Source organism: Centropristis striata, chromosome 19, assembly GCF_030273125.1.
Source record: "Centropristis striata isolate RG_2023a ecotype Rhode Island chromosome 19, C.striata_1.0, whole genome shotgun sequence".
In the NCBI taxonomy this organism is placed as follows: Eukaryota; Metazoa; Chordata; class Actinopteri; order Perciformes; family Serranidae; genus Centropristis; species Centropristis striata.
The window spans coordinates 5561739-5575123 of record NC_081535.1 but is presented as its reverse complement, the minus strand read 5'-3'; the positions used below and the strand labels follow the sequence as shown (position 1 = coordinate 5575123).

The 13385-nt window shown below is 37.3% G+C and overlaps 1 protein-coding gene across 1 annotated transcript in view; it reads right to left on the bottom strand.

Annotated features, from left to right (window-relative positions):
- cntfr (ciliary neurotrophic factor receptor) overlaps positions 1-13385 on the bottom strand; it is a 421815-nt gene that overhangs the window by 16636 nt on the left and 391794 nt on the right. The window contains exons 8-9 of the mRNA XM_059357864.1: positions 968-1036; positions 637-757 (exon numbers count right to left, since the gene is read on the bottom strand). Coding sequence (XP_059213847.1) covers positions 637-757; positions 968-1036 — 190 coding nt within the window. The remainder of the gene's footprint in view (positions 1-636; positions 758-967; positions 1037-13385) is intronic.

The following is a 13385-nucleotide window of genomic DNA, read 5'->3' as shown; positions in this document are numbered from 1 at the left end:
GTCCTGACGGTGTGACTTGGATAGGGTTTGAAGAAATGTAAATTTTCAGCTCAGACAATATGCTGCAGCTCATCCACTTCCTTTGGATATATTTCAACCCATTTAAGCCTTGAAAGCATTACCGCATTTCTACCATTAAAACTGCTGTTACGTTATTCTACCATTAAAGCCGGGAAAGAGGATACGTCGTTTTGTAGTATTTGTAGTTTTTTCCACCTATTTTCGGTCTCTTGGCCAATGAAATGTATCAGAATATATGTGGGAGTGTCGCAATGCAACATGGGAGTTTTCAAGAACTGAAATCATGGCGGAAGACAACTATAGCGGAGGGAGCTCAGATATAATATATAGCTATAAGCTCTCAAATACTTTTTGCATTTCATTTCTATCTGCTACAGAGGCTGAAAAATCTATTATTTAGTAGGAAGCGTTGACACTTCTGTTGAATTTCCAGAAGAAAAATCAGGTTTTAGAAGATTATTTTAAAATCATTATATTTTACAGGCATTTTTTCCAGGCGTTTTAGACCTAAATGGGTTAAATCAAATTTTTTAAGCTAGACTTAAGCCACCGACTCTGAACGTGACCTTTAGGTAAGAATATAAGGTAGAAGCTTTAACTGGGGCTGTAGCCTACCGGTAGACGGGTCCACTTCAGTTGTGGAAGTGATGGGCAGAGGGTCTTCAATCCAGGGCGTAGCGTGGACGGCAACACTCCAGTCACTCCATGTTCCAATCTCTGTGTCCTTGGCAGCCACCTGGTGAACATAAGGACAGCACCAAGTAATTAGTCAATCACAAGCCTTCATAAATGAGCCATTGGAAAAGTCAGTAGAAAAACAAGAAGCTCAAAAGATCAAATCTGCAGCTTTAGAAGAACTACTTGATCCAGAATCCTCTATAGAACTCAGTGTGGATATTATTGGATCTTATGATCAGTGGATAGAAGTGAAGACAGGAGATGTTACCTGGATGATGTACTCCTTCCCAGCGTAGGCATCGGTGATGATGTGGGAGGTGCTGTCAGATAGCTCCACCTAGACAGCCAACAGAAGAGAACAGGGGGTCAGTTTGGATCAGGGACCAGAACACTTGGGTAATGTTCCCTGAGTTATGTAAAGTCATTTTGTGTCTTTTTTTTGGTAATTTTGTGTCTTTTTCTACTAATTGTGTCTTTTTTTTTGTAATTTAGTGTATTTTTTTGGTCATTTTGTGTCTTTTTTAAAGTAATTTTGTGTTTTTTCAGTCATTTTGTGTCTTTTTGTAGTAATTTTCTGTCTTTTTTTAATAATTTAGTGTATTTTTTGGATCATTTTGTGTCTTTTTTTGGTAATTTTGTGTCTTTTTTTGGTAATTTTGTGTCTTTTTCTAATAATTATGTGTCCTTTTTAGTAATTTTGTGTAGTTTTTGGGTCATTTTGTGTCCTTTTTTGGTCATTTTGTGTCTTTTTTAAGTAATTTAGTGTTTTTTTCAGTCATTTTGCGTCTTTTTTTGGTAATTTTCTGTCTTTTTTTGGTCATTTTGATACTGCCTCCAGCGGTCCCCAGGTAATTTGAGTTTGAGACCCCTGCTCCATATTATTTATTATATACCTGATTTCTGAATGGGTTCTATGGCCTTTAAGGGATATAAAATGTTCCAACATGATGAACTGTGAACACTCTCAGCTACAAATCATGAGCTACTAAATAACTTTGCTCTGAAAGGCATTTGCTTCTATCCATATAGGTCTATGTATAAATGATGTACTCAGTATAGGAATCCCACCCCGAGCCTTTAATGTTTTATGGTGGATGGAGTCAGTTGTACCATACAGCATACAGTTTTTATTCACTGCTCATTTATTTACAACACACCTTTCATCATTATTCTGCACATAGGTCAAGTTGGTCGGGTTGCTTTATCCTTGCGGTGTTTTACATTTCACTGTTGAATTGATTGAACCTCGATGCCCCCGCAGCCTCCACACTCTACACATACCGACACTCAGACACGCTTGCAAAATACCAGTGGCATAATTGATGATTATCCCAGAAAGCTTTGGCATCAATGCCACATAATTTTATAACACAATGTAATGCATGCCAACATTTGAAAGCCTTTTGTGCACACTTTAATTTGCAGAGCGCAACCGAGAATGAACTAAATGTTTGAGTCACAGGAGTGCATGAGAGAATGATTTGCAGCCTCTATGTAATTTACGGTTAGTGTTGTGTGTGTGTGTGTGTGTGTGTGTGCGCGTGCATGTGTGAACAAGTGTGTGTTTGTTTGCCTTTGGCCTGTGAAGGAAAAATAGAGAGAAAAGAGGGAGCCGAGCTGCCTATTTCTACTCCTGAAGTCAAAGTAAATGATTTAGTGACATGCCTGTTGCCTTCTGCAGTCTATCAGTGCAACAAGACATGCAGACACACACACACACACACACACACACACACACACACACACACACACACACACGCACACACTAAGTGATTCAGACTGAATCTGCTGGAGGTTATCCGAAATCCCCTACTAACTCAACAAGTACTTTATTTACTGTGTTGGCTGGACGGTACCATGAACACACAAACTCAAATTTGGTAGAAGCGATAGATTCACTACACTTTGCCAATGCTAACAAAGCATTTTGGATGAGCAGACATTAGGCTTCTTTTCTTCTTATTAATAAACTGGGGATTCATTGTGGTCATCTTCATAATCCTGAATTATTGGTGCACATCTAGCTAGCCCGAAGTGGATTTTATGGTAATTTTTATTCAGAGAAATCAGCAAAAACACCACATGGGTGTATAATGAGACAATGGGCCCCTGGGTGCCCCACCACCTCTCCTCGTATGAGCAAGACACACAGACTTTATAGTCGTTTAGCTACTTTTTGTGGTTCCTTTGTGTCTCTTTGTAGTGATTTTGAGTCTTTTTGTAGATGTTTTGTGTCTCTTTGTGGTTGTTTTGCGCCTTTCCATGGCCATTATAAGTCTCTTTTTGGTCTTGTTTTTTTTTTACATTAATAGCCCCTTGTAGTTGTATTGGTCTTTTTGTGTACCATATAAGGCATTTACATGTATTTGTGGTCATTTTTAATCTCTTTCTGGTTGGTATGTTTCTATTTTACTGATATTTTAGGTACAGCACATAAAGCACAGTCCATTCAGTGATCCAACCATGGTCATGTATTAACCCTTTATCGGGCGAAGAACCGTATTTGGTAACTTCAGTGGGGGAGGTATTATTTCGAGAAAAAAGTAGCAAATTTCCTAGATTAAAGTGGCAAATCTACAAGAAATAAGTAGCAGATTTAAGAGATTTAAAGTGGCAAATCTGCGCAAAAAAAGTTGCAGATTTACGAGAAAAAAGTGGGGGAAAAAAGCAACTTTTTTCTTGCAGATTCAGCACTTTAAATCTCATAAATTTGCACATTTTTTTCTCATAGATTTGCCACTTTAATCTCGTAAACTTTTTTCTCAAAATATTACCCCCCTCCCCCGGGTCCGTATGTTTTTTTTTTTTTTTTACACATTCTGGCTGTATGTAATATCCTCCAATATTCTCTAGGGTTGAAATTTGGAATTTGCAAGTATTTCAATGAGTGCCCTATTAAGGGTTAAGGCAATTTAATATTTCAATGAGCATTGTAAGAGTACAGTTTTATATAGATGTGATTGTTTACACTCCTAAAAATCTCAGAGATTTCATGAACAATCTTAGAGACATTTTATCTGAGATCACCTTAATGACACTCACTAAATCATTTCCTAAAACTATGAAAACAAGTCTTAAGTTGTAGTAATATGTTGATATATACAGGACTGCTCTAAAGAGTCTGTGGTTTCATTAAAGCCTCTTACACCACTGAGTCATTTTTGCCAACCACAAGACGTAAACAAGCGTCCGACTGGAGTTTCCCTCTTCATCCTTCAGGATGTGCAGACCTTCATACGTCCCCAGCATCTGTGCTTCCTCTGACTTCCTCTAATCTGTCTCTCATCGCTCACTCTCTCTGTAAAGTTTAACTTTTTTTTTTTGCTTTCAACTTTGTTTTCCTTGCCTCTTTCTATCTGCTCTAACTCTATGTCTCTCGCCCCCCTCTCCCTCTGTTTGGACGGAAGTTCAGGCTTTATCTGCCTAACAGAGCGCTACATTTATAGGCTTAATTTCATTAGTGGAATGCAATAACAATGTCATCCGAGCATGTGTGCGTGTTACATGTTTCCCGTCGAGTGCTGTGTGTGTGTGCGGATACAGTTAAGTATATATAGCGTGTGTAAACATGTGTGTTTCACAGACGTATGTGCAGCCTTTGAGGCTAAATCTTCCAATGTTTATATGTAGTCCAACCAGCGTGTCCGACCTTAGCTTCTGTCAGCATTCCTTCCTGACTCTAATGTGTTTGTGTGTGTGTTTGCATACTAATGGTGTGAAAGCTTGTGAAAGTCCAGCCACACACGTACTTCTTTTTGATTCCGTGTGTGCAAGTAAATCGTTGCATGTGTCTTCATTTTTTTTTTTCACGTGTGTGCATGCATTTGATGTGAATGCATAAAAGAATACAACGTCTCCTCCTCCCGACATGTGCATTTTTTCTTTATGTTTACACTCAAGTCAGCTGTTGCATTTGCAAAGATCTGATCTGGAACGGGTGTTTCGCATGTGTGTGCACATGTATGTGAACTACGTTAATGTTTATATGTGGTATGTGGAGTAAACAGCTTGCAGATAAACACTTCCAGAGAGATGGATGTGTTGCTGCGTTGCCAAGTAGCTAAACAAGTGTGAGCAGCACTTAATATCACATACTGGAGAGAGAGACGGGGTAGGGGAGGGAGGGGGGGGAGGCTCTGAGAATGCGGGATGGAAGAAGGGGAGATAGATGGGAGGAGGAGATGCATTTTGGAGAGGCTGATGTTATTGCTGCCAAAAATGCTGTCAGATCATTCACACTGCAAGACGAAGCCTGTGTGTTGTGGCAGAGGTGGTGAAGTGATGTATATTTACTTGTTGCGAGTGTGTATTTGTGCTGCACGTGTGTCTGTTGGACTAATGTATTGTATACTGAGCTGTTTAGAGCTTTAAAGAAAAAAGCCAGTGACTCATCCGCACACACAGACAACAAAGGAAAGCACACACACAACCACACTGCCACTCCTAACACCCAAATATTTACCTTACTATAATCATGTCCCAGTGACTCAGTGTAAATATATTAAATTCACTAACACCGAGATATAATACGATAATGATAATAATACAGATTCTCCCCCAAAATGGAACGACCACAAAAAAAGAGAAGCTTTTTTTTTAAACGAATGACCCCTATATGTCCTAATTTCATGCATAAACACCATATGTCTGCTCATTGTAAACAGCATATGTGGGCATGAATGTTTGACGATGATATGGAGAACACAGAGATGTCAGTCTGGCATTACTGAAGGAATCCACACGAGAGGCAGCACACCTGGATTTTTTTTTTTACCCTTTGAACGTGCTTGAAAATGCTACTTTATTGTTGCTGCCTCCATAAACCAAGTTCAACAGCTTAAGAGTGAGAAAAAAAGCCCAAACCCCAGCAGCTGCAGTTTAAAGACTCATCTTGAGTGCTGAATAAACATTTTACTTGGCTCAAGACTCAACAACTGCTATCAAATTTAGCCAGCTAGCTCCTCTTAGCTAGAGTAACAGCGCTGCCAAAGTCACTCTAATCAGCAAAGTATCTGGCTGCTGCTATGAGCACACACAGTGCACAGACACAATAACTAAGACACTAAATGGTACCTAGCAAACCAGCTAATTAGCTCAGCAGCTAACGTTAGCTGGTTATTTTGGAGTTATCTCCATAGCATTTTGATTCTAAAGATATTCCAAAACACAACTACAGCAAAACAGATTTAAAAAAAAATCTTCTTTGTGGTAGTATAACATAAGCCAGCTAACACTTATAACACTGATTGTTAGATAAACTGACAGCTGCACCTAGCTAAACAGTATAAATAGCTAAATAAATAAAGTGCTACATTTAAATTCTTAGGCAAAATTATCTATGAAAGCCAACATTTTTTGATGTAATTCACCAGAAAACTGCTATGAGTACACACAGTCCACACACACAGTAACCAAAATACTAAATGGTACCTAGCAAACAAGCTAATTAGCTCAGCAGCTAACGTAAGCTGGCTAATTTGGAGTTATCTCCATAGCATTTTGATTCTAAAGACATTCCAAAACACAACTAGATAATAAAAGATAAAAAAAATCTTCTTTGTGGTATAATAATGTAATATAATCAACACAAGCTAGCTAAAATTTGACAGCTGCACCTAGCTAGTTAGCCACCTGGGTAAACAGTATCAGTTAAGCTAAATAAATGTTCGTTAAAGTTTTTTCAGTGAATTACATCAAAAAACTTTGGCTTTTATAGATAATTCTGCCTAAGAATTTAAATGTAACCCTTTATTTGTTTTTTGTTGAGTGAAAAACAGTGATGTCTGTTAGATTTTAGTTTGGTCAAAGTTATGGAATATAACATTATCCATCTTTACTCATTACTTCCTAGCCTTTCTTACTCTCACATGTGCATAAATTACATGTTATGAACTTGAAATTATCAGTAATCGGGCATGAGAAGCAGAAAACTATTCTTTATTGCTTCCCTACTTTCTGTCTGTGTATTGTGGTTATTTAGGTACAGCAGCAGCTTAGCTAGCATTGTTTTGCTCTAGCTAACGGGGGCTAACTGGCCAAATTCGATAGCATTTTTTTAGCTTTCACATTTGAGAGGCAGTGTACATGTAAATGGCTGAAATGTGACAGTGCAGCGACAACAACACTGTCAGGAAAAGTGACATTATGAAATAAAAAGTGGCATTTTGAAAAAAGAAAGTGACATTATGGAGTAAAAAAATGACATTATGAAGTAAAAAGTCGCCTCAAATAAAAGGGATAACAGGGATAATGTCATGAAATAAAACAGAATTGAAAAGGGCATTTAAGAAGAATCTGTTATGAAATAAAAACCACAAAACGATGAAAACAAGAATGATGAATTGACATCAGTGTATGGAGTTTTACTAATGTCTTGAATTATTGTTTTCAAAGCAGCTTAGAAATTCACTCACTCACACACACACACAAACACAGTTTAGTGCAACAACACACACACACACACACACACACACACACACTCCCCAAGAGCCTCTACACAAACCCAGACAATGAGAGGGGCAGAGAGAGGAGATGTGAACATTCCTCAGGGATTGCATAAGGAACTGTGAGAAAAAAAGAAGTGACCCTTTACTTTTCACACATCTTTTTTTAAATTTCCCTCCTCTCCTCTGCTTTCCTTTCTATTCTCTCTTTTTTCTGTCATGCCACCTCATACCTCCTGCAGTATAACCCTCTTTCTTTAATAGTTATTCTATCTTGTGCTGGTGTTTACTGTTGCAAAAAACCTCCAATAACTTTCCCACTGCACTGGGATCAATAAAGTTGAATCTCATCTCCTAAAAAAATATACATTTATAGTGATGCTGTGGAACTCAAAATGAGGGAATAAACTCAAGATGACCCCAAGGCAGGTCATAGGGGTCCAATAAGTCCAACAAAATGACATAAAATGTTTAAATTGTAACTAAGTCACTCACCATCTCAATACTGTCTGATGTTTTATTTTGTTGCAACTGTTTGTTTTTGTTTTGTTTTTAATTTTATGTGTTGTTGTACAGCGTCCTTGGGTGTTAATAATGCATTATTATCATCATTATTAAGTAAAGGGGATGATACCTATTATGTTATCATATATTTTGTAATTATAACCATTAATAGCTACATATGCTATGGGATTAAGTGTCATACATGTCGGTCAGAGATGGAAGAACCGAGGAAACATATTTAACCCATTGACGCCTAAAACTTCCTGTAAAACCTCTGGGCGATTTTAAAATAACCCCTTAAAACCTGAAGTTTTTCTGGAAATTCAACAGAAGTGTCAACGCTTCTACTAAATAATAGATTTTTCAGCCTCTGTAGCAGATAAAAATGAAATTCAAAAAGTATTTGGGAGCTTATACAAATACTACAAAATGACCTATCCGCCTTCCAGGCTTCAATGGGTTAAAGAAAGAGAAGGGTAAAAAGACAAATAGGCTGAAAAATGAAGAGGCTGAAAAAAAAGATAAAAACAGAAGGATGCAAAAAAAAAAAAAAAAAGAGACAGTCGGAGAAAGCAAAAGAGAGAAGGAAAAGCAGAGAGAAGGAGACATGGAGAGAATTGGCGTCGGTGGTCAGATCTAATCCAGTGAGCATGTCTGTTGTCCTGGAAAGGAAACCCAATTATATGGCACTTCCACTGGCCCGATGGCGCTGTGTGTGTGTGTGTGTGTGTGTGTCTGTGTGTGTGTGTGTGTGTGCACTGAGAAGGTTGGTCTCATTAGGTTGACTGACAGCTCCCATTTTTCCACCGCACACTCCTCCCATTTGAGAACACACACACACACACTCATACACACAGACAGAAACGCCAGGTCCAGGGGTAATTTCTCAGACAGTATTTCTCTCTTTGAAGCCCCAATCGCCATAGCAGCAATTACTGTAAGAGGAAACTAAACCCCCCCAGCCAATCGAAAACCCTCAGCTAGACTTTGCACCCTTAAAAAAGCATGTGGCAGTTTCAACAACACGGCGGTGGAGGTGTCACAACATTAACTGTGGTTTATGCCGTCATGCGAAAATATGTCAAACACGAACAGGTCTTTGAAAGATGAAATTGAATATTTTTTTTAGTTAAAATGAATCCGCTTCGTCCCCTCCTGTGCTAGTAAAATGTTTTTTCTGTGCTTATAATTTTTCTGGAGATGAATATATGAGCAAATTAAGCTTATTGAGTGATTAAAAATATAATATATGTATAATATATAATATGTAATAGGGGGCTGCATGGTGGAGTAGCTAGGTTCGACTCCAGCCTGCGGCTCTTCTGTGTCAGTGTGGGTTCTCTCTGGGTTCTCTGGCTTCCTCCACCAGTCCAAAAACATGACCTTAGGTTTAATTGGTGGCTCTAAATTGCCCGACAGTAAGTGCAAATTGCATTGTAACACATCAAAAAATATCCTAAAATTTAAAACACTTTGGATTTTTTTGCATGTAATCCTGTTTTGGATGACACTTGAATTTTATTATGCAGTTTTTAAAAAATATTTAAAAGAGAAAATCAGATCCAGTTACATAATAATCATTACAATACATTGGCAATTTCCGGTACAATTGTGGCCCTCGTGACGATATTTTGTGGCCCCCACCTTGATATGAAAGTTTAATGAGTTTTATATGAATGGCACTTTACCGTGTTGTGTGTTGAAGGTCCCTTTAATTACTTTTTTTGGTAACATTGTCTTTTTTTGGTAATTTTGTGTCTTTTTTTAATAATTTTGTGTTTTTTTTGGGGTCATTTTGTGTCTTTTTAAAAAATAATAATTTTGTGTCTTCTTTGGTCATTTTGTTTCTTTTTTAAGTAATTTAGTTTTTTTCCTTTTTTGGTCATCTTGTGTCTTTTTTGGGTCATTTTGTGTCTTTTTTAAAATAATTTGGTGTCTTTTTTTGGAAATGATGTGTCTTTTTTGGTCATTTTGTGTCATTTTTTTAATATATATAATTTTGTGTCTTTGTTGGTAATTTTGTTTATTTTTTCTGTCATTTTGTGTCTTTTTAAAGTAATTTTGTGTCTTTTATGGTAATTTTGTGTCTTTTTTCTGTCATTTTGTGTCTGTTTTTGGTAATTTTGTGTCTTTTTTTGGTCATTTTGATACTACCTCTAGCAGCCTCCAGGTAATATGAGTTAGAGACCCCTACTCTTCCATCTGCCACAACTCTGCCTGAGACACTTCCATCCTGCCGTCGTTCATTTTGTGATAATTTATCTCTGGCAATGAAAAAAACTCGATGTTTACTTGGCCGGCTGTTTAAAATCATAATACACTTATTTGAAACTTTGAGTGACAGATTGTCCGAGGATCAATTGATTAGACTTGGACTGGTTTAGATCTGTTATTTTCTGCCAACTACCACTAAGCTTTGAATATTACGTAGGCTGTGCTGCCTTTATGTGCTGACATCCAGGACTTGTAAGCTGTAAGGCTGTTAAATCTAGTTTCTGTTCTGTCGGATAATCAAAACTATGAGACAAATGACAAAGAGCATTAATTGTTATAGATGTTGCGGTGTAAAAGCTGCAGAAAAAAAATGAATGAATCACATTAAAGAAAATGAAATCGGATGAAAACAGCTTGCTACAGCACAGTGAGCATTGCATAATGCGTAGTGCTGCTGAGCACGCTCTTAATGATTATTCCTGCTCAACGCTCTCTCGGGCTGCCCACTTATTTGAACCATTTGTCAAAAAGCCTCAAATTGAATCATCAGTCTCTCACTCAAATCACAAGATTGACATTTTTAAAAAAAATCCTCCCTACTCGTGTTGCTGGCTGCAGAATGATGCATGATAAAAGCTGACAGAACATGATGAGTGGTGAAACTGCTGTACGCCAGCTGAACCACAGTCCTCAAAACGAGAGCTGCTGCTGCTCAATGGCAGCTGGCACTGCTCATCACAAGTTGCTGTCGATGGGCAAAGGAAAAAAGTTTCTTCGGATTTTTTCGAAAATCTCTCATAAAAGTGGAACATTTGGATGCACTCTGAGCTTGGAGACAAGCAGTAGTTAGAGTTTTTTGAGGCAGAAAAGCCCAGAGACCAATGCATTTTTCCAATTGAAGCAGCTTCTGGACTTTTGTCTGTTTGTCAGCAAGATTACAGAAAAACTACTGGAGCGATTTTCATGAAATTTAGTAGAAGTGAGTAGCATCGGCCAAGGAAAAAGCCATTTAATGTGAGAGCTGAACCAAATCACCAGGCAGGTACACAATTTATTTCTAATTGTTTAACCCTCCTGTGGTCCTGGGGTCCTTTTTGACCCTATATCATTTTCATTATACAATTAATATAGATCAACTTTCAAATAATTGCTTGAAATGTCTCTGCCTCTCTGCATTCTTTATAGATGATATAAATTTCAACTTTCTTCATACATTTTTATGTGTTTTATACATTTTTATAGCATCCATGGTCCTTGGGGGTCAGAAAGGACCCCATGACATCAGACTGGTTTTAGGACATGTATAAAAAAATTATTACCAACTTTTTTTTTTCACCTTTAAGGCAACTCATGACCAACAAATTGATATTCAATTTTCACATTTTTTTTCATTACTATCGGTCAATTTTAGTCAAATATACAAAATTAGGCCTCATTTCAAGAGAAAAAAAAGTAATAAAACCTGAATATTTTTTTCAATAGTTATAGTGAAAATAAGTCATAGTCAAAATTGAATAAAATTGACCAATAATAATGAAAAAAATATGAAAATTATATATCAATGTGTTGGTCATGAGTTGCCTTAAAAGGTGAAAAAAAAGTTGTTAATATATATGGGTGTGGTTATTTTTTTTGCTGCCATTCAAAAATGAACAATGCTTTCAAGAAAATATTGAACTATTGAAAAAAAATATTTAGGTTTTATTACTTTCTTTTCTCTTGAAATGAGGCTTAATTTTGTATTTGACCAAAATTGACCAATAATAATGAAAAAAATATGAAAATGACATATCATTTTTAGGTCATGAGTTGCCTTAAAAGGTGGAAAAAAAAGTTGGTAATAATTTTTTTCCACATGTCCTAAATTGATATGTCCAATTAATTTTCCCAAGGGGCCACATCAGATACTGCAAGGGTTGCGGAGGGCCGGATCAATACTGCTAATACTAAATTCTGCTCGATATGAATTTCATCGCTTTATAAAATGCAGTAAATTATCTGGTTTTAGAGCTGTTAGTGGTAAGAATATATGTTATGACAATACTATAGATATCTTAATGTGGAGTTAGTCAAATATAGCAGTAAAAAATAGTAAAAAAAACCCCATTTACTTTAAACACAACATACATTCAAACCACAAAAACAACATAGACCATGTATGTTCTGCAGTAAACAAACAATGTATTTACCCTGTGCAAAAAGTATTTTTAGTGTTTTTAACAAGATAAATCTGTGCAGGTACTCATGGATGCACATACATACATAGCACACATAAATCGCCTTCAAAATAAAAGCACTGTGGTTGTATTGATTTCTAATTTCGGGGTAACCTCACGTGGGCCGGACAAGAACGATGCGATGTAAGGCATGACCTTGGTGGAGGTTTGTGCTCTCCGAGTGTCTGGTGTTTCGTTTCAGTACAGTATTAAAAGCAATTTGCACTTGATTGAAACTTGCTTAAATTAGAAATTCAAAACAACAAACACCATATGGTAAGGCTTTCAGAAACTCCTTTAAATTCTCTTCCCTGCTGTGTTTTCCTTGGAAAAATCCAATCAAATCATCAGATCTTAATAAGCTTTGGTGCCTTCAAGTCCATTTGGTGACTGCAATGTTCGTTCTATCCAAACTTTATAGGCCATGAGACACCAGCCCCCAGCGTACGTGTGTGTCCTGACATCTCAGAGCAGATAAGATTGTGTGTGCGGTGTGTGTGTGTGTGTGTGTGTGTGTGTGTATGACAGCCCAAGGATTGACATGGTGATATAGAAATCAATAGAGGCAGAGGAGAGGCCAGTGGCCCCATTCATCTTCATTCACCCTTACACAGTAAAACCTCCAAAGCACCACAAATAGATTTCACTGATATATCCCAAATGCAATCTGGAAAACACACACAGGATAGGAGAGCTCTTACTTTGATGGGTGACATGTATGACAGTTCTTTATAAAGCAGTATTTTAAGAGAAAAAGCCTCTGAAGGTCTTTTCAGAGTGTTTCTTCTACTTTCTTAGCCCCTTCTCATATTTTCTCATGGGTTTTTTTTTTCAGGCTAATACAACAGGAACACAAATCGGGTTATATAAAAGGAAGTACAGTATATTTTTTATTAGATTCTGTCAAAATTATTTAAACAAAGCCAACAGACTGCACGGCCCATAACAGATCTACAGTATGTATCTGTGTGTGTATAACATAAAGAGTAGAGTTAAACTTTAATGCGTTTTGACAGGAAAGCTAAATGATGATAACTTTCACATGTGACAGGACTGAATCTGTCCTCTGTGTGTGTGTGTGTGTGTGTGTGTGTGTGTGTGTGTGTGTGAGAGAGAGATTTGATAAACGATCTGTCCGTGGCAGTGTCCTTTAGATGGGATGTTTTCCACCAAACAAGGTCTAAACATTTATCATGTGCAGTGCACCCATAGATACAAATGGACGGCTCGGGATGGATGGTTAGATAGGCGGCTTAATGCATGGATGGAAGGATGGATGGAGGGATGTGGGAGTGGGTGATGGGAAAAC